General features: G+C 39.4%; 4 protein-coding genes and 1 non-coding gene across 6 annotated transcripts; 1 reads left to right on the forward strand and 4 right to left on the reverse strand.

Annotated features, from left to right (window-relative positions):
- The first annotated feature begins 1203 nt into the window (after nucleotides 1–1203).
- LOC131313401 (transcription factor PIF1) lies at nucleotides 1204–7645 on the forward strand. The gene is given in 10 exon segments (XM_058341689.1): nucleotides 1204–1467; nucleotides 1711–1806; nucleotides 1894–2620; nucleotides 4530–4628; nucleotides 4720–4785; nucleotides 4901–4966; nucleotides 5940–6311; nucleotides 6662–6709; nucleotides 6711–6741; nucleotides 7092–7645. Coding segments are annotated over 9 exon segments (1503 nt in total). The 5' UTR covers nucleotides 1204–1467; nucleotides 1711–1717; the 3' UTR covers nucleotides 7097–7645.
- Nucleotides 1547–1649, reverse strand: LOC131315428 (U6 spliceosomal RNA). The gene has a single exon (XR_009196755.1). It is a non-coding gene; the product is annotated as a U6 spliceosomal RNA (small nuclear RNA).
- Nucleotides 7646–8458: 813 nt separating the features above from the next.
- On the reverse strand, nucleotides 8459–11820 carry LOC131313403 (uncharacterized). 2 transcript variants are annotated; one of them, XM_058341691.1, is made up of 7 exons: nucleotides 11499–11820; nucleotides 11309–11340; nucleotides 11147–11194; nucleotides 10585–10671; nucleotides 9138–9226; nucleotides 8991–9041; nucleotides 8459–8860 (listed from the first exon to the last, which is right to left on the reverse strand). In XM_058341691.1, the coding sequence occupies exons 1-7, from the start codon at nucleotides 11573–11575 to the stop codon at nucleotides 8831–8833; spliced, it is 414 nt and encodes a 137-aa protein (XP_058197674.1). In that variant the 5' UTR covers nucleotides 11576–11820; the 3' UTR covers nucleotides 8459–8830. The 2 variants fall into 2 exon arrangements, with proteins under 2 accessions (XP_058197674.1, XP_058197675.1); XM_058341692.1 differs by having other exon boundaries at nucleotides 10585–10665; nucleotides 11499–11728.
- Nucleotides 11821–12788: 968 nt separating this feature from the next.
- Nucleotides 12789–19077, reverse strand: LOC131313402 (26S proteasome regulatory subunit 4 homolog A-like). The gene is made up of 6 exons (XM_058341690.1): nucleotides 18514–19077; nucleotides 15868–16113; nucleotides 14439–14608; nucleotides 14122–14338; nucleotides 13877–14017; nucleotides 12789–13180 (listed from the first exon to the last, which is right to left on the reverse strand). The coding sequence occupies exons 1-6, from the start codon at nucleotides 18991–18993 to the stop codon at nucleotides 13097–13099; spliced, it is 1338 nt and encodes a 445-aa protein (XP_058197673.1). The 5' UTR covers nucleotides 18994–19077; the 3' UTR covers nucleotides 12789–13096.
- Nucleotides 19078–22796: 3719 nt separating this feature from the next.
- On the reverse strand, nucleotides 22797–23607 carry LOC131313404 (glycine-rich protein 5). The gene has a single exon (XM_058341694.1). The coding sequence runs from the start codon at nucleotides 23503–23505 to the stop codon at nucleotides 23140–23142; it is 366 nt and encodes a 121-aa protein (XP_058197677.1). The 5' UTR covers nucleotides 23506–23607; the 3' UTR covers nucleotides 22797–23139.
- Between the last annotated feature and the right edge of the window lie 2077 nt (nucleotides 23608–25684).

Here is a 25684-nt window from a genome sequence, read left to right on the forward strand (position 1 = left end):
CAAGGCAAACGGTAATTTGTTGAGAGCTGTAAAAAGTAATCCCACTTTTCTTACCCTCGATTAAAAATTTCAGGGACAAGACAATCAAGTCATGTACAACTAGTTTTCTATTTCAAGTAATCCCCTTTCGTACACAAAAGGCCATGATATACTATAGACAAATTTTTTTTTTCTCCCGACGGTCGAGTTGTTCTGACTAGCTTGATGCACGTCAATTAATTTTCTCTCCGGTCTTATCAAAAGCATGCTATGTACGCCGGAACTATGAATTAATTCATCAAAAAATCACTTTCTTTCGGTTTAACCTCATCGAGCAAACCCACTAATTAAATGGACTAACCTTCCGGTTATAATATAGACAAACTTAAAATTGTCAATTTAGACTCAAGTTAAAACAATGGGAGTGATTTTCACACTCCTTCTTTTGATATCTATATATTCTCGACGAGTTCTACACTCCTTGTTTTGTTTTTTTTAGTGTCGATAATGCATGTAATTTTTTTGGTTTTTTTGTTAAAAGACCAAAACGAGAGTGTGAATATAAGAGAAAGAGTGTGAAAATCATTCCTCTAAAACAATTTACCATATACCAAACCACTACATTCCTTCTTATAGAAAAACTTATTTACGGATCTTTCCGTGTATTCGGGTTCACTGAGCCAAATCGCCTATGTCTAAAGTATATTGGACGGTCCAGATTCAAAAAAAACTATTCGTGCGAGGAGTTAAACATTTCAGCGAATAATTTTTTTAAAATTCGAACCGTCCCATGCCAAAACGAATGGCTGTGATTGTTCACGAAGTTTCCGTGTAAAAGTTTCTCTCTCCTTCTTAATCAGTAAATACTTGTCGTACTTGCCAAATTCGTCTGAACGTACTGTGTCTGTGATTAGGGGCAGGGTTCCAATAAAAATGGCGGTGTGGCCACTGTGTTTGTGTACTTTGATGAAATTAGTTGGAACTGTAACTAACTGGGGACAAATAAAACTCATTTCGAAATGGTTGAAATTCATTTTAATATGTGTGACTCAATTATCAAAATAATTTTTAAATAATAATAATTATTTTTAAAATGCTTTCGAGATAAATTTTCTTTCTATCTAACATTTCTCTCCACATTTGCATCTGCTGCGTACCTTCAATTTTCATTTCGTCTTTTTGCTGTAACATCCCCCTCATTCACACTCCAGTCCAGAGAGGAGAGAGAGAGGGAGAGAGATATGACCTTATCCTACCACGAAAGACAAACGACGAGCAAATACAAAAACCTCAACCGCAATTCCTCATAAACAAATTTCCATTTGCCATCATCTCCTGTCAACAGTAACACAGACGAGCGAGACTCGACTTACCAGAGAGAGAGAGAGAGAGTGAGTGAGAGCAGCAGTAGCAGAAAGAGGAGAAGCAGCAGCTCTAGCTCCCATTTTTGGAATTAAAGCTATAAAATCACCTGAAATTCATAATCGTGTAAGCTTGAGCCCTAAAAAACGTCTTTTATTGTGATTTGATAGTTCATTGAGTTTTTCTTTTGGTAAGTTAAGGTTGGAAAATTTTGGAACATTTCTCGATTTGTGCATGTGTTATCCTTGCACGCACGGGGTCATACTAATCTTCTCCGTATCGTTCCAATTTTATCGAATCATCGAATGTCCCCACCGGGACGTCCTCGAGTTATATTGACAATCAAATATTCCTTTCTCTCTATTGCAGAGAGACAATGAATTACTGCGTTCCAGATTTCGACATGGACGAAGAGTACTACTCCATCCCGATTTCAACTTCAACCAGGCCAAAGAAGTTGCCAGTGTAAACCACCTATCCACTCTTCTCTTCTCTTCCCCTCCACGCACTCTTTCATTTCTATCTACAGACTTTTGTGTTTCTCGTGAACAGAGTTGATCAGGATGAGATCATGGAGCTACTTTGGGAAAACGGTCAAATAGTTATGCAAAGCCAAAGCCAAAGATCTTTCCCCAAGAGGCCTCTAATCGAAAACGGCGCCGTTATGTCACTCGACCGGAGAGAGATCCGATCATCGCACCCTATCGAATCAGGATTAAATAACGATCAGCTCTTTGCGCAAGAGGATGAGATGGCTTTCTGGTTACACCACTACCCTCCCATCGAGGCTGCCGACTTGTATTCCGACGTGATCGATCCTGCTCCCCCTCGCACCGCCCCAAATCAAGACGTGCGAATCCCGCCGCCTTCTACGGCGGCGCCGATGTCTCAGCCGAGGCGTAGCGATGCGGAGGAATCGGAGGCGGTTCAGAGTTCCGTTCACTTCTCGACGGCTAAGGCGAGGGCGGTAGAGCAAGGGCCGTCGGGTTCGAACGAGGCAGTGAGGGAGTCGACGGTGGTGGACTCATGCGAGACGCCGCGTGCGGCGCCGGAATCTGTGGCTTCGCGTGTCGCCGGGAGTACGTTCGAAGTCTCAGGAGGATTCGCGGGTTTGTGTGTGGCTGCTGAAGGTGGAAGCAGAGATACGGGGACGTACGAGCTGACGTCGTCTTCCGGCGGCAGTGCAAGCTTGGAACTGGTGCAGAAGCCGCCAGTGACGGCGGGGGACCAGAAGCGAAAGGAACGGGAAGCCGACGACGACATTGAGTCTCCGGGCGAGGTGAGTAAAATTGTTTGTTCCGTTCTATCGTGCGCGGGTGTTTTTTTTACGTCGTCTATTGGTGCATGTTAGCTCCCCTTCTTTTTTGCCGTACACGTGGCATTGGATGGCGACTGTTGTAATTGTTGTTATCGTGCCACGTGTATGGATGGCATGCCACATGTAACATGTTCCTACCTAGATAAGTGCATCTCTATTGGAGTATGGACCAGTGGCCGACCTTACCAGTTACTCTCCGTCTCAATTTGTTTCGCCTATTTTGACTTTTACATAATTTAATAAAAGATCATAATTGCATTGATTTTGTATTAATTTTACTATTTTATCCCTTTGTAATTTATGATTTTTTGTCAACTTTCTTGTCATGTTATTAATTTGCTCTACTTTTCTTTTAAATCAAGTTCAAAATTTGAATTTGGAAGGGTAGTACGGTAATATAGACATCCAAAATTAGAAAGTTTTGAAACAAGTACTTCCTCCGTCCCAAATTGTTTGTCCGGTCCGCAGAACGGGGACTAAAAAATAATGCATTTCTCTCAAGAAAAAATTCAAATTTTTTTCATAAATTAAAAGAACTCATCGATATCTAGTAAATTGTTAAAAAAACTTTTAATTTTTCTTGCAAAAATTGTATTATTTTTACGTTCTTGTTTTGCGGACCGGACAAACATTATGGGACGTATGGGACGGAGGGAGTACATCATTTTGGGACATCCAAAAAGGAATAAGGGCATAACAAAGTGGGATGAAGGGAGCACCACATATGGAGTTTGAGTACATGAGAAATTTTGGGTGCCGTGTGGTACCCGTAAGCGATCCGGACCGTCTAAACATTGTGGTACACATTTTAGAGAGAGAAAAAGGGTAGAGAGGGGGAATAAATCTGGACCGTTCGATCACTGCTTGGACGGTCCGGGTTGCCGATAGGTACCGCCACGTAGTACTCACCCGGCACCCAAAAACTTCTTGGAGTACGGAGTACCAACCCCAAATCTATGGAGTAATTATTCAGTGTTTTTGTGGCGGGTCCAGCTCCTCTCCAATCACTGAAGAAAACAATCTAATTCCGGCGATCCCACTTCAATGGTCGTTGTTCGAGACCGTTCATGTGTTAATGCTCGTTGAGAATGTCAAGTATACCAAAACCGTTCTGGATTTGGGGTTGGTACATCCATAGTTATTTAGTAATTTTGTGGCACCGTCACATGGTTTCCCAATACCGTTCTGAATTTGGGGTCGGTATTCCATACTTCGCCACTGTTAACGCACATCCTAACATGCCTATAGAAGATGCTGGCTGTAAAATGCTTCCGAACTCCATACTTGAATTGATAATAGCATTTAACAACTGAAGGAATTCTTGTGGTCAACTGTCATTTTCCACTGCATCCATCTGTTTGAACTGCCACTCTGGATGATATCTGTGCATTTTACAAGTCTTGGTTGATTCGAGGTGTTAGTGTTGACAAGCATGATTCCATAATTAATCAAGTAGCCTCTCCTATAAGGGATGCGAATTCATATTGATTTGAGAGAGTGGTTTGAACCTGAGAAAACAATGGACATTAATCTTTGGGGAGGGATAATCATGTTGCCTTCTCGTTGATGTTAGGCTGTGTTTGATCTGTGGTGTTATAAATTGGAGAAGGCACTAGGCATAAACTGCCACAAAGAAGAGAAATCTCAACTAGAAGCTTACGAAAAAATAGTGTAACGCTGAAGTACCTTTTCCCCCTTGAGAATAAATGCTTGCCCGTTAACCACGACTAACTATTCATTATCGATTTGTTTTTTAAATATCATTCATTGTGCTGCTTATCTTTTGAGTTGACATATCCAGTACCTTCTTTGTGTCCTCTTAATCTGATTTGGCTCATTCTGAAGTTCTGGTGCTCTTCTACCACTGCAGGATGTGGAGTTTGAGTCTCCTGATGCAAAGAAACAAATTCGTGGATCAACACCTGCAAAAAAGTCTCGTGCTGCTGAGGTCCACAATCTCTCAGAGAGGGTGGGTATGCTCGTATACAGATGTGGTTGCCGCCATTCTGTTTCTATGTGGTTCTTTCTTCCTGATGGGTCTAATGTTGAATGTGATGCAGAGGCGTCGAGATAGGATAAATGAAAAAATGAGGGCTTTACAGGAACTCATACCTCGTTGCAACAAGGTTGTCATATTGCATCTTATTGAATCCAAGTGACGCTTATAATTATGGCGGGACTAATTCCTTAGTTAGAGGCACCTTGACTATTTCTGACATTGTTTCCACGTGCAAATGGCAGTCAGACAAAGCTTCTATGTTGGATGAGGCTATTGAGTACTTGAAATCACTCCAACTGCAAGTGCAGGTATTTGCTACATTTTGTTCTTATCTGTCTCATGATTCGATACTACTTTTTACTTGTTCCTCTACAATTTAAATCTTAAAGAAGGCTGGTACAAAAACTATATTGTTGATACGATGGTGGCAGTATCTACTCACACAAGGTAGGCAGAGATACACTCGTTTTCGATGGGGTTTTACATGTTCAGGTGCTCTCATTCTTCAACTAGAACAGAAAGTCAGAAACGAATAAACTAATTTTAATCCGCTTAATGTACATTGAAGTTTCCATAAGTAACCAGCTTCTCTGTTGATTGAACCATTACAATTTGTGCAGTCACAAGATACTCCTCTGGGTCAAATGCAAGATTGAAATGTTAAGTTATACCATTTGTTTTGATAGCGTATTTCAAATTGGCAATCTTATATTCTGGTGGTGATTTAACTGGCCCAAAAAGGCACCTGCCTACGATTCAAGTCCCAGAGCTGTATTTTGGTTGGTAGAGAAACAATAATTTTCTACAACATCATTAGGACAATGCCAAGTCCATTTTTTGGCCTTCTGACCATCAATCGTTGGTTATATCACGAATACGTATGTACAATATACTATGAATGTATATACTGTGTAAATGAGCCAGGAGTGTGCATCATGTTTGCCAGGGGGAAGTTTTCGGAGGTTTCATAGGAAAATGACTTTTAGCTGCCCAAAGGACTCATCTGGAATCATGCAACTGGCTATTTGAGAAAGCTTTTGTTTGCAATGTAGTGTGTAGATCAGTCGCATTCTACTAGTAGACTCCCTTCCAGGTTATATTAGAATTCGTACATGCATATTGGCAAGCATTTTTGGATTTCATGCTTGTATTTGTGCATTTGCATTTCTAACTCTGGTCTAATAGGATTGTTGCACGCCTCCTACCCCATTATATTAAAATAGTAAACTTTTCAGCTCATATTAATTGTGAAGAAACCTAGTTTGTCATCAATTTTTGCAGATGATGTCAATGGGTTGCAGCATGGTTCCCATGATGTTTCCCGGCGTTCAGCAATACATGCCGCCAATGGGTATGGCAATGGGGATGGGAATGGGAATGGAGATGGGCATGAGCCGACCGATGTTGCCGTTTCCATCTGTTTTGGCCGGTTCAGCCTTGCCCACCCCAGCTGCAGCAGCTCTTACGGGTCCCAAGTTTCCTGTGCCTGCGTTTCACATGCCTTCTGTTCCTTTACCCAGTCCATCTAACCAGTCAGATCCCGTTCTAAAGTCACTCAGTCCCCAGAATCGTAACCAGCCACAAATGATGAACTTTCCTGGTTCTTATCATCAATATCTTGGTCTCCACCACACACAACTGCCACTGCCCCAGGTTCGTTTGAAATCAACTTTCCTGTCAAGTGTCAATTGGAACTGGAATATGCTGATACCAGATCTAAAGTTCAACCTTTCAAAGGAAAATTTCTTCTGTTATTCCCAGTTGTTGCCAAGGCTATTAAATTCATGGTGCAGCTTCATTACAGTTGTACTTATTATCTTTTTTGCATATACGTCGTCCGATCCCGGGGAATTTCAACTATCGTTGGTTAGATGGTAGCACTATTTAGGGGAAAAACTTTGATTTTGCCAGCTTGATTGAAAGTCCAACCTCGCTTTGCATTTGGAACATCGCCGGCAACCTAAATTTTTTATCAACTGACTTTGTTGTATAATGTTCTACAGAATCAAGCAATGATGCAGCCAAGTACCACTAAGCCGAGTACCAGCAGGGGAGGTTGAGAATCACGAGAACCTCCAACTTGGTATGTTGGTAACCCGTGTTCTATTTGATAGACATTGATTACATATGCAAGTCGCATATTGTTGGCTACCGCCTACCGGAAAATTCTCTCTCTCTCTCTCTCTCTCTCTCTCTCTGATGTTAAATGAAGGACAATGGCACAAGCCGGGTTACCCATTTCAGGACTTGTTTTGAATGTCTTCAACTTGTGTGGATATTGCCTGAAAAGCAACGTATTTAGTTTATATAATCATTAGGATCCCTGCACAGCCAAAGAGTCCCAAGGTTCTACATCCCGTGCAATTGTTCGTTTTACAAACTTCTACTAACTTAGAACAGAGTAATAATCTTGAAATTATTTTTCTATTGCAGGGTGATTCACGAGCAGATGGATTGTGAAAGGCTGTTTGCCTGCGGAGTTTTGTACTACTAAGAGAGAAAAAACACCAACAGTACTAGTACAGTCTATACTGGCTGTATAACACGGCTAGTACGTATTTATTTAATTTTTTTTTACCCTTTTCCAGTTGTATATATTTTTTGATCCGTGTTGGGTATGATTCAAAGGTGAGAATTATATTTTCCGCTTGACCAAAAAAAAAAAGGTATGCAAGACGATATTTTGATTATTTTAGAAATATAGGAATCTTAATTTATTATTTTGAGTTTAGCATTTTAGTAGGAATGTTTTATTTTAGTCAAGATAGTTTAAAAGTATTTAGTTTTCCTAGTTTTCCTATTTTGAATAGATTTCTTGGTCAAGAAAAATTAGGATTGATTTTATTTCCTTATGTTTACTTTAGATTTTTAGATTTTAAGAATGCTAGGTATAAGAATTCTATTAGTATAAATAAGATTGTAAGTCTTAGGCTTGAGGGAGTTGTTTTATGATTAATGAAAATTGAGAGTTTTCTCATTATTGTGTGTTCGTAGATGGAGTACCTCTAGTTCATACTTATTCGTGATTGTCTTTGTTGCGCATTCTTCTTTTTCGCATTCTTCTTTTTCGACACGCCTCCCTGCATCACAAAGCTTGGACGAGCTGTTGCGGATCGCTGAAGCATGGGGGAATGGTACAAGGATTAAGTTTGAAAAATGAGTGTTTAGAAGCCGTCTTTCCGTCAACTGGGGGAATTATAGTGCAAGAAATCTGCTGACCTTGAAATTCAGACAGAAACACCCACTGATTATGTTCAACCCAGGGCACAAAATAGTTATCACCTCTCTCTCCCACTCTCCCCTGTATCCTGTGGCAGTGGAATTCAGGGAAAAGAGGGGCGATCTTGACAGCGAAATCAATAATCTGCAGCCTTGTGGGCAAAAGTTTACAAATGACGGATGACACAAGGAAAATGAGAAGAAATAGGTTCTTACACACTTTTCCTCCTCCATCATAATCCATTCTGCTGATGATTTTTGTAAGAAAGAGATCCAAAAGAACAGTGGACAACAACTTATTTCGGATCCTTTATATTTTTCCTCACCAAATCCATAAACGATCCATTGAACACGACTTTTTCCATTCTACATGATGTCTATTGGTTTTGGAACATGAGAGGGGGCAATGCATATTGCGTAATGGAGCTATCCCAACACCCCGCTCAGCAGTTCGCACAGGTATAAAAAATTCCCGTCCCCGTACATACCCGTTCTTCTCTCATGAACGAAACAGATATAGTCATGTCCTAACCTCAAAAGATATCTCACATGGCATTACGCAAGGGCATGGAAGAAACATATAACTGAAGGCATCTGTCGTAAGCTGAACATAGCTTGAACAATCGTAAGATTTTTGGCGTTTTTTCCCACATTTCAAACAAATAAGCCCAAGCTGCCCTAAGACGAAACCATAACACAGAAACTACGCATTCAGCGGGGCATTACAGAGAATGTGATTTACCAACATTCCGACCTTGCGCTTTTTACATAATTTGGGTCTTTCACCAAACATTCATGACAAAATTTCTATCAACATCCAACAGAGGGCCGCAACACACAACCGGGCTTGGGAAAGTGGTGTTTCGCCAGAAAGGCAACGAAAGCCCAACTTTACACCGCTGCTTTAAAGAACAATGGAGGTTCTTGCATTGTCCTCATCTAGCTACAACAGCTCACTGATGTGGACTAATGGTGGATAAAATCTGAGGAAAAGAAGCCATGCTAACAGCTCAAATGATCCTTGTCTAGTTCGACTAAAATCAAATAGTTCAAAGGTGAAAACATGGTGGGCACACAGAAATGTTGAGAACTATAGGCAATAACAAGTGATACCTTGTCGGTAAATATCCGGAATACGTCAAGTTCCATGGCTTTGTCGATTTCCTGAAAACATTAACACAACCTATTTGAGTTTCTTCAATAATCTATGCTTATTCGGCACAAAGTAATATCTCCTGTGATAAGTTCCCCAGCACTTACATTCACGGCATCTGGGGAGCTATCGATGTTGCAGATTAGTTTTTGAAGCTCTTCATCCTTTAAAGCATCACGAATCTCACTTGAAGAAGCTGCATGGAAAAACATGAGTTCTCTATTGGTTTTTGGAGGTTCTCACACCGATGGAGCTACTGCACTAAACCTTTTTCTCCTTCCAAAGTAGAAAACTTAAGACGGATCCATCGGATCCTCAACCATAGTAACTATCTTAGGTTCCAATCAGTTGTGCCCAAAATGCTGTTCGAACACATCAAGTAATAGACATATACTCTATCAACCTGTTCATCTAATCACTGACCCATGTGACAAAGCTAAAGCTATATACAACGAACAGGATAGGCCATCGCCATCCAATCAAGACAGAAAGCATATCTGTTGAGATATAATCTCTGATACATCCAAGCACAATCATTCATATCAAGTCCTGTAAAATACATAGATATACAGATTCTTCCGGACATGTACATGTGAAACTTCTTAACTTAGCTCAGAGGAGGAGCAAATCACTACTACAGAGGCACAGAGCATCTCAATCTGCGAATAGGGTTGTCAATCTTTCAAAACATGGTCCATTCTTATTGGTCAGATATTTCCGGTTTCCAGTATACAGAAACATAAGCAAGTTTCCTCCGGCCGCAGAGACTATTGGTCGCGATATCATTATTACTGTAGCTGTCAACGTTTCATAGGTGCCAGATGGTTGTTAAAATCTTACGATACGGGATACGTATTCTACGATTCGTATCATCTCCTTCCAAAAACGATACGTATCCCACCCCATATCCTTTTTGTATAGAAATCCTACAATACGATGACGTATCTTATGATATAATAGCGTATCCCGATTCGAAACATATCTTACAATTTCTTGTTGAGAAGAAATCATACCATATTTTAAGAATTGGAACACAAACGCATTCTAAAGCGTTTGATCTAATTATGATGGTATCCAAACCATTTAGAGAGAACCAAAATTCGAAGTTCGAATAGAAGAAAGAACATATTTCGATCATGTATTGCATGACTCAGGCACATGAAAGCCTCATTATGATAGACCCTACTTGGGAGACTTGAAATTTTCCATCCTAAAAGCCTACTTTTCATACATTAAACACTTACTTTCATATATCCAACAGATTTTTAGATTATAATTAAGTATAAATATTATTTTATATTATATTCGTTTTCGTTATCATATCTTACGATACACGATATGTAACCGATACAATACATGAAATGAAATAAACGATACACGATACGTATCCCGATTTGAAAACATTTGCCAAGGAGAAAGGTTCCTGGTTTTGACAGACACTCGCATTGAATTTGCAAATTATGATTCACTATCTCAGACAAGCAGAACTGCAACTAGTTACTACCATAAGAAATACCAATACGCATAACCACCATTATAGTTCGAAAAAAGTACCAATAGACTGCAATTGCAATTGTTGCAGCACCTCACCCGGTTCATCAACATGGTATGGTCTTTCAGCATGTACTACCACACCTGAAGCTGACATACAGAAGATGAAGAACAAAAGCGTAAAAGATGTTTAAAACATTTTAAAAAAATTGGTGTCAAGTAGCTATAGAGGAGGGCATGGGGACCTGATCTCCAAAGAGATTACCACAAAGTGTACTAACTGAATTCTTAGCTCTACTCTTTCTAGTTTTAAATCATTAAGATCGTATCAAAACATGGTGAATTTCTCATTACATTCTCCCAGAAGGTCCAAATTGCTGCGAACTAGTCAAAGTTTGATGCTTCATCACGAGCCAATTTTTCAAAAGTCGAGAAAATCAAACATTCATACACAATATGGATGCCAACTTGATCCAAGTTCCACTAGAACCCCTACATAATTATGCTACTATTATCCCCTTATAATGTACAGAATATGCTATTATGAAAGCAGAATTCATATGCTGAAGATCTGCTATTTACAACGCTGCCCGTATATAGATACAGAGTAGTGAGAAATACTTACTCAATTTAACTTCAGCAGCAGAGGATTCTGGCTTAACGCATGGAACTTCTGCAAAATCCAAAAAAAACACCAACATTAGTTTCCTCGGTCATATTAAAATAAAGGGGGGGGCTTCGTAATCATTCCAGTTAGAGAAAGAAGAAGAGAGAAGAGCTATTTTACCTTTGTGTTTCTTGAAACAGACCAATGAACAACTGCGAGTGCAAAAAGAAATCAGTTTTTATATATAAACAGAACCTCCATGAAAAAAAAATGAAAAATTACAGAGTTGACATGAAACCCTAGGGATCCGAGAGAGAGAGAGAGAGAGAGAGAGAGAGAGAGAGAGAGAAGAGGGTGTGGGGGTGCTTACTAGGGTACGAGACAGTTGGGACACTTGTACTTGGATTCTGCTTCGTCGCACACTCCACACTTCTTTCTTGGTCCCATCTCTCTCTCTCTCTCTCTCTCTCTCTCTCTCCACAGGAAGCTCCGCCTCCCCTCCTGGTGCGAGGTCGTCTATTGGAACAACAGACAACACAGCAACGCGCGCGCGCGCAGATTCACATGAGTCTCAAGTCGTGAAAGTTTCGGCCGAGTCTGTCTCAATTGGCATTTCTGGGTCATACCCATGTGGGACGCAGAGTTTGAGACCCGGCGTGCGTGTTTGGAATTTAGAATCATGGATACGAAATTTATTGTGGAATGTAATCTACTAACCTATTAATTCATCGCTAATCTCCACTAATATATATAACAATAGAAAAAAACAAGTTTTAGATTTCGATCGAGTTAATGGGCTCTATCCTAATTGACATCTCCAAATTCTCTCCAAATGAAAGATAGGGCAGACCCGCTGTGAATCTGAAATCTACCGTGGACTAACCTATTAGTCTCCGCAAAATGTTTCAGTCGAAGCCTCTGGGTTCGATTTGGGTTCAGAGTCCAATGGAATTTCTTCAGCACAAGGGGAAGTGGGCCTTTGTATTTGGGCTTTTTAGCCCAGTATGAGGCAAGCCAATACATGGGCAGAATTAAATTCTCAAGAAAATATTACTCCCTCTGTCCCTAAATAAGTGTCTGGCGCGCAAAACTAGACTTTACAAAACATGCATATTTTTTATTAAAAAATTTAAATTTTTTTCACAATCTAATAGAGCTCATTGTTATCTATTGATTTGTAAAAAAAATTGATTTTTTTAACGAAACAAATGCATATTTTTGAAGGCCTAGTTTTGCGAGCCGGACACTTATTTAAGGACGGAAGGAGTACTTTTTTCTGGGTAAATAAGAAAAGAGATTCTTCGAACAAAAATGAATTTTTTTTTACCGATCTGACTACCCCAATCATTTTTCCCACTTATTACGGAGTATTAGTTGGTTGAAGAAATAAAATACGGAGAAAAATGTTTCCTTTATAACTCAGTATCTTAGGGTGTAAGGAGTTCGGACTTATCTTACGCCCACCTCGACTAGATCTTCGAAATCAACCCCATCGTCCACTAATACCGGATTCATCGTAAACACTTCACGATCTTTTACTGAAACACTGCATCCTAACATCGACCCATTATCCCTTCGTAATGAAAGACCGAGCATAAACATTGATACACAGGTTTAAATCTCCTCAGAAAAAATAAAAATCACACCGAGAGCAAACAACTATTGAACATTTTCTTTCAACTTCTAAACATTAGGTGTAAAAACAAAAACCAAATAGATGCCCCAACAGAACTTCAAACAAAATCAGAAACTGCAGTTTTTCCTACGTCAACTCATATGGAAATATGTCTATTAAGGGAAACAAATTCAATGCCCCAACAGCACTTCAATTCTCTTACGTATGGCAATCTATTTGCATGGCTCACAGCCAAATATTCAACTAGAAAATACACAGAAAACTGAGTCGTACTCGAAAACAAGTACTACAACGAAATGGGGCAATATCGGAAGAGAACAGGAAGGATGTCTTCACATATAGAGCCCTTCTGGCACTCCCTCTTTCTTCTTGAACATGACCTTATCTTTGGCCTTTTTGAAATCTGCATGCATAACCTGAGGCAAATACAACGCTTCTATTCAAAATCTGAGAGCCAAACAAAACATCCGATATTTTCAACAAATGGAAATCACGGGACGAAGGTAAGGACCTCCGCATGGAGGTATGAATTGAATGGACCAAAGGTATTTTCCCCCATGAAAGGAAAAAACTCAAGATACCATGATTTGAGTTAACAAGATAATCTATAAGAACTCCATATCAAGTTAGGAACTCCCCGTCAACATACCTAAGGTGTGAGCGGTACCATACCATCACAGTAGCAGGTACAATACTTTCGAATTAGGGATTTCATACAAACAGAACCATAATTTTTTGGCCAGGGATTTGCAACATCACAAAACAACATCACAGAGTGTCGTCCGCCTCTTATTTTAACTTTCTTCCTTTGTTTAAGATTTTTCCCGGGTTCTCCCGTCACAAACTCCAATCCTTTGTTCTTTCCACGATAAAAGTTTTCCAACAGTCAATGGGATTTCAAAATAACCAACATGGAGGTAAACCATAACCATAGCTGTTTGTTTGACCTAAATCACTGAGGTGAAAAATTGAATACCATCCAATGTCTTAAACAAACACTTCGTTATTCCTATACCCACTGAGCAAGCCAAAATACCTAGCGGACAACTAGAATGTTATGAGATTAATTTTAACACAAATGCAAAACAAATGATGCATGTATATAATTTCACCTTCATACGGCGCTCTCTTAAAGCCAGCAAACCAGCTTCGGTGCATATTGCCTTTATATCAGCTCCAGAAAACTCATCCTTGGTCATAACGAACTCTTCTAAGTTGACATCATCGGCCAATGTCATCCTTGATGTGTGTATCTGTATTTCACAAAGGGGTTGCTTGGTTACTTCTCACAAACATAGGACTGATGGGATCTTTTACAGTAGCTAATCCTGTATTTGTGTAACAATGTCATCCTTACCGTGAAAATGCGCCTCCTAGTTTTAATATCAGGAAGTGGGAATTCTATCTTCCTATCTATTCTACCCGGCCGAAGCAGCGCTGGATCAAGGGTTTCAATTTTGTTTGTTGCGAGAATCACCTTGACATCTCCTCTGGAATCAAAACCATCTAGCTGGTTCAGCAGTTCCAACATAGTCCTCTGGATTTCGCGTTCGCCGCCTGAGTGGGCATCGTACCTGCGGCGCATAAATCATTAAATTACACACACTAATCTTTCACTTTTTTATGGACAGGCCCAACAATTTTTCTTTCATAAAGTAGAGTTCTTGGACTTGCCTTTTCGTACCAATTGCGTCAATTTCATCAATGAATACAATTGCAGGTGAAAGGTCATCAGCAACCCTGAAAAGTTCCCTCACTAACTTCGGACCATCACCCAGGTATTTTTGAATTAATTCGCTTCCAACAACACGTAGGAAGGTTGCAGATGTAGAGTTTGCCACTGCCTGAAAAAGGGAAAAAAAAGAAAAGAAAAGAAAAGAAGAAAAAACACACACACACTGAATGCTATTTGGACATAGAAATTCTTACAACCAAACCAAAAGCTGGTAATAATAAGACATATATCAGAAAGATGCTCAATTATCAGAAGAGAGATAAAGGAACCAAGTGCATAAATAACGGGATTAGTCAAGGGATGCTCAGGAACTCCTCAACTCAGCCTATTGCAACCTGATTGTGAATAAAGAAAAAGTTTAAAGCAGATAAAGCAATTTTCCAATCGATTTGTGCAGATGCTTCTTGAGTCTGGATAAGAGGTCCAGTTGGCAGCAACTCGTATGGAAACAAGAAGCTTCTAACTAAGCAAACCAAACGTTACCTGACTTGTACGATACCAAGGTAACTCGGAATGTGTTAAAACTCCTTGTTAATGTAAACATTAGCATTTTCACAATTGTACATTGAAATGGAAAACCCATGAATTCACAAAGTAGATTTGCTTCGTCAAACCAAACATTACCGCACGAGTCACATGACTCGTCACTTGTATCACACCTAGATCTTCCTAATGGTGTTTGCCCAAAAAATAAAAAAAGATCTTCCTGATAGAGTAACTATTTGTTCATGCAAAGACCAGCATTTTCGCGAAGCGAAATGACTTCTAAATAAACCTATTCCTTCATTGTTCTATGTTTAATCTGAGACATGTCTGGTATCAAAATCTTTATTGGGATATAAAGTCATCGCCAGTCATGATGCCTTGAAGCACAAATTCCAAACTTGAGGCTTTACCAGGTTTACCCCACACTTAGTAAATGCTCCTCCCCACGTATGTGATCTTTTAACTAGCAGACTAAAATAATTTAACATGAACGTTAGACTAAGCCCGTAAACCAAACAAAATATGACGTGTTCGTAAAATAAGCTGTTAGTTAGATACACCAGTATATTGAATCAAGGATGCAGCTACAGCACCACCAACTCATAGGGATTCGTTTCTCTATTGTTCAAGCGAGGAGGGACAATATCAGGTATACAGAAAGGAAAAACTTGCGAACTTGCACAGCTGGAAGAAAAAAAAAGCCAGAGGGTGAAGTTGATAATTTAACTTTCACGCGGCTTAACTTTGAGTAGGCAGGCATGACAAAAGCAAAACAACAATTACATATCATCTGTAGAAATATGCACCCAAGAGGCAAAATATCTAAAACATATAATAATTGGACCAGCAGCAACCCAATACTGAGTAACAGTAAGTACATACCTTTGCAAGCAATGTCTTGCCTGTTCCCGGCTCTCCATACAGTATGACCCCCTTGGGAGGTTTGATTCCAATGTCTTCATATAATTCTGGGTGTGTCAAAGGAAGTTCGACTGCTTCTTTAATTTCCTGTATTTGTGCATCCAACCCGCCTATGTCAGCATAGGATTCCAAAGGAGCCTTCTCAACTTTCATGACAGACACCATAGGATCAACTTCATCTTGCAGAAGCCCAACAACAGAAAGCACCTGAGGAAGAAGCATAAAATTTTTTAGGGTAATTTTTTGCATAACTTTTGGCTAATTTTAGTCTGCGTGAAGAAAATACCAATCACTAAACAACACCACAAATGGTCTGAAATCCGTGGTCCATTACACGATGATTACTTGCAGAACAACACAGGGCAAGTATTAGGCTGAGTGCACAAGTTTGAAACCACAATCAATTCTCAAAAGTGAGTTGGCAATCAAAATTTCCATGATCATGCTGCAAACATGTGTTTCACTCGGTTCCACATTTCTGGTATAACAAGGGTAGCAAAACAAGGAGTACAAATCGAAATCAAGATTCTCACCATGTTACCTTGTCTACAATTGTGCTTTCCCTTAGACAATAATAAGTACTATTGCTACAACATAAAGCTGAGATTATCCCAAGCTGAGATAAATCCACCTGGTACAGTGACGGCATGTACCTTGGGAGAGATTTCTTGCCTCAAATTAATTAAGGGTGATACTCAATGAGTCACTTCTCCAACAAGTCTTTGATCCTGTAGGCTTAGTCTGACTAGGAGAACACAACTCTATGGAGCCTAGGATGAATAAATGTTATAGTAGAAAGTCGTGAATCTCCTTCATGAGTTTCTCTAGCCATAAAGATTGGTTACCTCCCTAGGCAAACTCCCTAGGGTCTTAAGCTCATCCCCATCGGCATAACTTGGATCTAGCCAACACGCTACTCCATCCCCAAAACTTCACTTCTAGTATGGATCTAGCCTCAACTTAGTCCAGGGGCAATCGCTGTTGTGTATAATTTAGGGTCCTTGCTTCCTTTTTTTTCTTCATAAAACATGATAAATTTCTTTTTAGGGTCTTTCATGGCCACACTTCTCCAGAGGGACTTATTGAAACCTTGTTCCTAGAACCTATCCAGCACCATGGTCCGTTTGCCAATGGACTAATCGAGGCAACTGCAATTTCGGGTCTATTTTGTAGAGTTGATCCAACTTTCAACTGAGGCTCACAAATCCAAGACATCGTAAGTTGGATCTTGTAAATACCGTCAAACACAGTTTAACTTTGCATCCAATAGGCTTACTACAAGGAGTCACAAATTAGTGACCAGTAGTCTATTTATCTACTAGGAATCACTTCTTTGAATTGGACAAACTTCCACACAAATAACACGATCAGCTGTATATTATGCAGCCAATAACTTTACAACTAGGAGTCACAAATTAGTGAACAGTAGTCTACTATGAGAAATCTCAATTAGTGACCAGTAACAAAAGTTGGAACTTGGAACTAGTGCTTTGATGAGGGTCTTTTTCCTGTTGTGGTCAGTGGTGGGAAACCACTACAAACAGCTGATTTCATCCGTGTGGCCGGTAACCTGTCAATCTAATAGGAGCCACAATTTTCACATTCTTTCCCATATTTTTTGTTTCGGAAGGTCAGTACTCTTTTCACAACTAAGATCACCCATAAAAGATGGGTCTTTCCTCGAAAATCTTTAAGCCTGCGCACATAACAAATATGTTCCCCTTGCAAACAATTTTGAAACTCAAGTTTCCAAAATGTCCAACAAACTCCAAAACTCTTTTTCATGTAATTACAAAAGTTAATTATAGCTTATTAATGGAAATACTATCTGTTAATTCCCAATAATCAGATAAAAATGTACATCAACTAGAACATTTTCCTTCCACAAAAGGAAGGTTGAATCAAAGAACAAGGCCAACATAAAAAACAGAACACAAGCTTCATATGATCATATCCATCTTACACAGATGCCAATATGCCATCACTCATCATTGCTACAGGTAAATCATATTGCCACTTTTGATATATATTTCCTACACTATTCCAGCAGAAATCATAAATAGCCAGGTTTAAATTGTCTTTTCGAAAAGTGCCCCAAAACTAGGGCTCATAAACGAACCAAGTTACTCGACTTTGAGCTCGTGTGCATTCTTCAAAAACTCGTTCAAGATCGGTTTGTTTATGTAACAAACCGAGCTTGAACATTTGTTTGAAACTAGTTAAATTTTTAAACAAAGCTCGCACAACTTACTACTCAGCTCGTTCGGCTCATCACGTATAATAAATTCAACCTACTTGAGATCAGAGGTCAGCTCGATCAAAGTTCGTTCGAGATAGGCTCAATTAAAGTTCGTTTGAGATAGACTTGTCTCATAAACCAAGCTTAGCTGAATATACAGGCATACAGCTCATTTAAGTTTTCAAACTAAGTTTGAACAACCAACAGCTCGGTTCATTCGGCTCGTTTGTCACCCCTTCCCAAAACCAGACCTAAAACACACAATTGAAAACAAAAACGCTCTAACCCTAACCCTAGCTCAACCATCCAAAACCCTAATTCCCTCACATCTAAGTCAAAATCACAAATTCAAAAAGAATTAACAATACCTTATTATGCATAAGGATCGCGCAACCAGGCTCAAGCTGATCCTTATCCACAAACGACAAGATCCCGACATAGTACTCCGGGCCCACCGACGACGAAACAATCGCGTGATTCTCGTCTATCAGCTCCTCTAAATTCCCCACACTCATCGGCGACCCCCGCAGATCGTCGACCTTGGATCGGTCCTCTTCGGTCTTCTCCTCCTGCGGCTTCAACCGCTCCTGGTTGGTGACGAACTCCTCTTCCATCAGGAGGTAGTCCTTGATCCTCTCCAGCTTCAAGAGACGGAGCTTGCACTTGGTCACGGGAGTCACCGTCGGGAGCCGGGCCGCGGCCTCGGGGCCCTTCTGTTTGCGTTGTTTACGGCCGACTCGGGCCGGCGGGGCCGGTTGCTCGAATTTCTTCTCTTTCTTGTCGCCTTCGTTCTTTCTGTCGCCGCCTTGGCCTTGCCTGTTCAGACCGCCGGGTGTTCCCTGACCCATTGTTATTCGCAGTGGAAGAGAAGAGAGAGAGAGAGAGAGAGAGAGAGAGAGAGACTTGTGAACTGGGATTAGGATTTTTGTCTTTCTTTTCAAGTAAACCGAGGATATTTATTTGATTTGTGGGTACTGGGCCTGAAATAGGGCTCTCGTATGTATGATGAAGAAGTGTTTTGAAGCCCAAAGTTTATATGGGCCACTGTTTAGGCCTTCACGTCCGTCCCACTGAGCTCAGAATATTACGGCCTCTAGTTGGGTCTTTAGGCTTTAGTTTCTCGTATTCTCAACGGACTGTCCAAATACATCTGGACGATCAGAATTACACGCATAAATATTTCAATATTATCACATACATAAATTAAAAATTCCAAATAGCAAAAATAACTTGTTTAAAGATCATAAGCTATAGACGGGTTTCTTATGGAAAACTCACCATTAACATTTCCCATCGTCTACAGCCTCCTTTCGGCCTAATTTTGGCGACTTCTTGGCACGGTTTTTTTTTTTGTTAATTTTTTTTATATTAGATTTGGATCAAATTTTGACATCATATTGTTCGGAAAAGATTGTTTTCGGTCTTTTTCGTCGTCTTATTTGAGTTTTTTTAATTTGGTCCTTAATTTTATACTTTTTTAATTTATCTTTTTGGATAATTCCTTTTCAATTTATCTTGTTGAACCAAACAATAATTTTTAATTGGCTCTCAAACACACATAATTAAAAAAAAATAACAATGCATAGTAAAAAAAAAAAATGAGGCTCCAAAACACCCACTGTAATCCACTTTCATTTTTATTTGTTACAATCCAATGCACTATTTTACCGTTATTAACTTTTTTTCACCAACAATTGTGCATTGCAATGTCTGCAGAAGGTGAAAGGCCTTTACTATTGACGCTGAAGTTTCATGATTGTCCTTTTCAATTGCATTCAATTCAGCCACCTGCATCCATCTGGTACTGATAAATTAATAAGCATTTCCATCCACCGCTCTGTTTCATCGCTATCATCCACCGCTCTGTTTCATCGCTATTCCCACTCTGTTTCACCACCCAGAACCTTTTCTTACCTCTAGGCAACAACGAGGTTACCTAGTATTCATTCGTTCAACCCAGTACTGGTGATCAGAGATTTGGCCAAACGGGTATCAGAAAACAAATATTCAATGAGGACACATGCATGTTGAAATTTCACGAAAGTCAAAATATTTCAAATTTTAGGATCATTGCAGGGTTTTGCACGGTTTTTAATGTCAGGGCTATCAGGAAAAAAAAACAAAATTCAGATATCAGTCAAAGCCATTTGAATCTCTCACTTTCACTTAAGTACTTGTGTGTCATACCAATCTGTATCACTTCCCATTGGGCATGAACTCTATCTGATCTACAAGTGCCTCTTAGTTCATACATGTACAAGTGTGCAATATCATCAAATTCATACTAAACGAGCATGTGGTAAACTCATTGAATTTTTTTTTTTAATTTTCTTTTTCTTTTTCCTTTAAATAAGTAGAAAGAGAGAAGAGGAGAATTTCTATTTTATTTAGTATTTTCATTCCACTTGACTTAGTTCCTGATCCAATTTATGGATTACCCTTTTATAACTTGTCTAAGGAATTAAGCATATACTCCAAATTAATGGGGCAGGTGGAACTAGAAAATATATATAACAAATTCGAGGGTACATGTTTGGTTAAGGTTCTAGATGGACCCATTATTATTCAATGTATGATTATAGATGTGTCGCATCACGCAATAAACAAAGAACACTACGCCAAATTTTGGCTTTACCGGTGATAGTATTACCGGCATTAATTTAATGCCGTTAAAAGACACTTTTAGCAGCATTAATAAGACCGCCGGTAATAATTACCCTAAAACGGCAGTAATCCAAAGACTGCCGTTTTTAGTGACTTTTACCGGCAGTTTTTTAATTACCGTCGGAAAAGTAGAATGTACGGTTATTTTTATTGCGGCGGTTTATTACCGCCGTTTATAATAAAACCGACCCGTATAATATAAATAATATTATTTATCCTAGTTGAACCATAATGCGGGTTAGCCGAGTTGGTCGCACGCGCGTTCAAAGATCCGGAGGTTCTGGGTTCGAGTCATAGGGAAAGCAAAAAAATTTAACCACCGATTTTATTGCCGATGGTATTATTACCGGCGGTTCTTTACCGCCATTTTTAGTATTACCGGCGGTTTTCTAATGCTGCTTTTGTTTTTCCGACAATTGTTTTCCCGACAGTTTATTTCCGGCAGTTTTTGAACTATTACCGGCGGTTTTGGGACTATTAACGGCAGTTTTCTCATGCCGCTAATGCTAAAATTTGGCGTAGTGGAATAGTAGAAAGAAAATGTGACGACCCTATATGTTGCACTCGAAAACGTAGCGGACCTTGGCGACAGAGAACGCTAGAAGATGTGGTGATGCGGGCGTGCGAAGACCGTGTCGTGGTCTAAACGGATAGGGGATTGTAGTACCCTAATTGGACTTCTGAAAGGACTGCGTCACAACCCTTTGGGAAAGACCGTGAAAGTTGGTTCGAGGTTGCCTTAACTCGTGAAGGACGTAACAATTCAATGAATAACAAATATGAAACAAGAAACAAACTAAAGCCACTTGTATTGTCATGAATAAAGTAACAAAGTATACATGAAAAATGAAGAAAAAGAACGAGGACTTGCTAATATCGGAATTAGAAGTCTTTCGTGAAAAAGAAAATAAATTGAGGTTGCAAAAGCTGAAAAGATAAGTGCTGAAAGGCTAAAGATAATCACTGGAATTTGAAATGATGAGGCGAGAGCCCGGTTTTCCACTATTTGTAGCAGCTGGACTCCCTGAAAAAATAGCTCCAATGACCCTGATGATGCTCCACATTCTTAGGAGAGAAAATCCTAGTTGTAAGTTATTTATAATTTCTCTCAAATTGAAGTTTGAGGTGTTAGGGTACACGAATCAATTATTCAATTTTGCCTTGTGAGAAGCATCGCAGTTTCTAAACCCATTCCAATGTTTAGACCAATTTGATAACCCTTAGGCTCCGTTTCGGAACAAAAAAAAAATACTTATTTTGTAAGAAGGCAATTTTAAGCTCAAAAATTATAGGCTTATTGAAATATAAAAATATGCGGTATGGATCTTGTTTGAAAGATTTCGATGCAAAAAAAATTAAAAAATTATTTTTCATTTACTTTATTTTTGAGTTTGAAAATGTAAAATAAATTGCTTATTTTTTAAAAAGGTTTTTGGAACGGAGCCTTAGGGCCCGTTTGGATGGCTCCTTGTGAAGGGGATAAGTTAACATCCCCTCCAAGGCTGTGGGGCCAGGCCTTATACCTGGTTTGGGACGCTAAAATGGGGAGGGTTTTAGTTTATCCCCTTGTGTAAAACCCACAAATACCCTTGCGGGGTATTATTTATGAGTGGATTTTGGGGTGCATGTTATTAGTTAATATCCCTGGATAAGGCCGAAATAATACACTCTCCTCTTCCATTTCAACTACAAAATAACCTTATTCCCCCATTTTATTCTTCATCCAAACCAAATACTATTTTATCCCCCCAATTTTAATACCTCATCCAAATCAACTACTATTTAATCTCTTTTTCATAAACATCACATCAATGTGGATCATCCTTTATTAACCAATACCCCATATTATCTTATCTCCCTTCATAAATAATACCCACAATCCTTATTCTGCATCCAAACGAGCCCTTACTTTATTGGAAACTCAATTCGTAAGCTATTTGATTAATGCATGCTTCCAAACGTACCAAAATATTTTGAATGCGAAACATATTAGAAAGGAATTTTATTCATTAGGAGTACCGAGTACGTACCCCAACATCCGAAAAGAAAACAAACACGTTAACACAGCACAAAGCAACAGACTTTTACGATAGTTCTATCGTAATAGATTGAAACTTAAAGAGATGAGGAAATAATATTACAAACTAAGCAAATACCTAAAAGGATCGAAAACATAAGTCACAAAGACAGACAAATACCCTATATATATAGCTAGCTAAGCTACCTCACACAAAACAAACTTTATAGTGATCACCAAACACTACAACTTAGAATATCGTCGTTAATCACTAGATAGTAGTAAAACTAGCAGTACTACAAGTACGACAACTTCAAGGAAACGGAACAATGCCGGTGCCGACACCGGTTCCACTACCAACGCCGCCACCGATCCCGCCAAGACCACCCAAAGGTCCCAAGCCACCATCAGCGCCGCCACCTAGGCCACCTCCCAACCCAACACCTCCACCTACACCTGCAATACCGCCGACTCCACCAATGCCTGCACCAACACCTGCTCCGCCACCAATCCCACCTATCGGCAGCCCGTTGCTGCCGATCCCGCCGTAGCCGCCGAGTCCACCGAACGTGACCACATTCTTTTGGTCATCCAAACCCGCGTCACTTGGCACGGTTCTGGCAGTGACTTGAGCGACTGCCAGAGCGATTACAAGCAATGTAACAAACCACCTTGCCATTCTCTCTCTCTCTCTCTCTCTCTCTCTCTCTCTCTCTCTCTCTCTCTCTCTCTCTGTATTGCCCTTTGTATTGTTTTCAGGTTTGCGATAGATGATGAGTTGTGTGATGTATAGTTATATAGGCAGAAATGTGGGTTGGGAGCAGTTGAGGACATTAAATGGAGATAAATGCATGTCATGAGTACACATGAGTGTGTAAACCCTAAATTTTGTGAATCACAAAAGAGGGGCTTTCATTTGGTCGTAGGGTACGGTGGAAAAGCCTTGAACCAGTAGATTAAAATAGAGAAGTCGTCAAACATACCGAGGAATTTTCGTGTGCTTGGGAATACAATACGATACCCACGTAGAGAAATTTTTCGGTGCCGGGTGGGTATATCCCACGTGATATCCGTTCGGTACATTCAGACCGTCTAATATACTTTTGAACAGCTCAGATTAAAACCCTCTCTCTCCTCTCATCCCAACACTTTCTCTCTCCGAATCCAAGTCGTCCAAAAACGCAATGGACGACTTAGATGCGCTGAGCGGGCACTATGTGGTAGCCACCTACACTGAAAAAATTTCCGTGCATATACCAGAAATAGAGATCATGTGATCGATTAGAATATGGAATAGTTTGATGCAATTGTGAAATAGTAATATACTCTCTCTATCTCCCATTTTGTTGGTTAATTATTTATTTAATCTCTTTTGTGTGTATTATGTATATCTTTTGATCTATAATATTTCTTATGATTTCAACAACTTTGTATTATACAACAAATTGAAATTTATCAAATAAGAAGAGCTCGTCTGGGCTGAAACTTAAAATCAAGCTAGCTTGACTAGAAATTCAAGACCAAGGAATTATAAAAAAGAGTTTCTCTATATATGGCCTCCTCATTTTGAGATATTATGGTTTTGCGATTGACCCTTTCAAAATGCAAGTAGAATTGGCCCACATCAGAATGTCTTAAGTTAGAACAAATTGAAATCTTTCAAATAAAATCTATATTTTATATTTTGAATGTCATATATAGGATTGAATGTCCCAAAAATAATTATCCTTATCCCTACTTACGCCACCAATTTTAGTTTTTCTTTACTACGGAGTATGTGGAAAACCTTTTCCCTTTTCTTATAAGTAAGAGGCTAAGAGTCGAAGACATGATTCCATGCTTAAAATACGAGATTATTTCCATTTTGATTCACATGTACAATTATATGGGTCAACGAGTTGTTTGTTTCTTTTACTATACTAGCTAGTCACCCTAGAGGCCGGATGAGCTCCACAATATCCCTTCTTTAGCTTTTCACAAAACAAAAGCAACGCAAGGTCACTTCACCACCAGAAAATTCTGAATTACTATTTTCAAACGACAATTTAAGCTGGATCAAGGGAGACCAAATATTGATGATCATACTTGAGTATATTGGTAGCGAGGTCATTACTCCATTTACTGCGCGGTGCAGCAGCCCTAAACTAGGGTGGTGAAGGGCTGAAGGCAATGGATGGAGAGAGAGAGAGAGAGAGAGAGAGAGAGAGAGATTGCCGTTGAAAGGAGGGAGGCGGAGTCATTGATTCATGACAGCTTGCCCTGCCCTGGCTTTATCCAGCAGCTGGTCTGGGGGTCCTTCAGAATTGGTACGGTATATAGTTGGGGGGAGAGTAAATGCCATGTCAGTAGTAAGGTCTGAAAAAATTGATAGTTCTATATTCTATCCTTTAATTTGGGAAAATATTACTGTACAAGATACACACCGATCAACCCCATTTCTCTCATATAAAAGTGATTCCAACGATGTGATCCACATATATGATATATGGGGCCTTTTTATAAGTGCGAGGGATGTGGTTGAATTTATGGCCGCTAAATGTGTACGTGCGTAGCATTACTGTTTAATTACCAACCATGTAATAACACTATCATATTATTGTGGCCTTACTACTACTACTCCTCATTTTACGGAAATGCTATAATATACAAATGTTATGATTTATAAAGAAAATATTATGAATGATATTGCTAAAAAGTTACGATTTTAGTATAAAAGTTACGAATGCACCAAAATGTTATGAATCACAATGAAAATGTTACGAATCGTATTGTCGAAAAGTTATGAGTTCTAGAACAAAAGTTACGAAATACACTAAAATGTTATGAATAAACCATACAGTAGATGCATATGGTACACA

The sequence above is a fragment of the Rhododendron vialii genome, chromosome 13a, assembly GCF_030253575.1.
Source record: "Rhododendron vialii isolate Sample 1 chromosome 13a, ASM3025357v1".
NCBI lineage: Eukaryota > Viridiplantae > Streptophyta > Magnoliopsida > Ericales > Ericaceae > Rhododendron > Rhododendron vialii.

What these genes read in the sequence shown, in the direction of transcription:
- LOC131313403 (XM_058341691.1), bottom strand. Translation starts at nt 11,575, where the DNA reads ATGGGACCAAGAAAGAAGTGTGGAGTGTGCGACGAAGCAGAATCCAAG. An exon ending in GCTCCCCAGATGCCGTGAAT is followed by an intron (nt 9,042 to 9,137) that starts GTAAGTGCTGGG and finishes TAATGTTTTCAG; the next exon opens with GAAATCGACAAAGCCATGGA. An exon ending in TCCGGATATTTACCGACAAG is followed by an intron (nt 8,861 to 8,990) that starts GTATCACTTGTT and finishes TCTTTTCCTCAG; the next exon opens with ATTTTATCCACCATTAGTCC.
- LOC131313404 (XM_058341694.1), bottom strand. Translation starts at nt 23,505, where the DNA reads ATGGCAAGGTGGTTTGTTACATTGCTTGTAATCGCTCTGGCAGTCGCT.
- LOC131313402 (XM_058341690.1), bottom strand. Translation starts at nt 18,993, where the DNA reads ATGGGTCAGGGAACACCCGGCGGTCTGAACAGGCAAGGCCAAGGCGGC. An exon ending in GCAAGACATTGCTTGCAAAG is followed by an intron (nt 14,609 to 15,867) that starts GTATGTACTTAC and finishes TCCCTTTTTCAG; the next exon opens with GCAGTGGCAAACTCTACATC. An exon ending in CTAGGAGGCGCATTTTCACG is followed by an intron (nt 14,018 to 14,121) that starts GTAAGGATGACA and finishes TGTGAAATACAG; the next exon opens with ATACACACATCAAGGATGAC.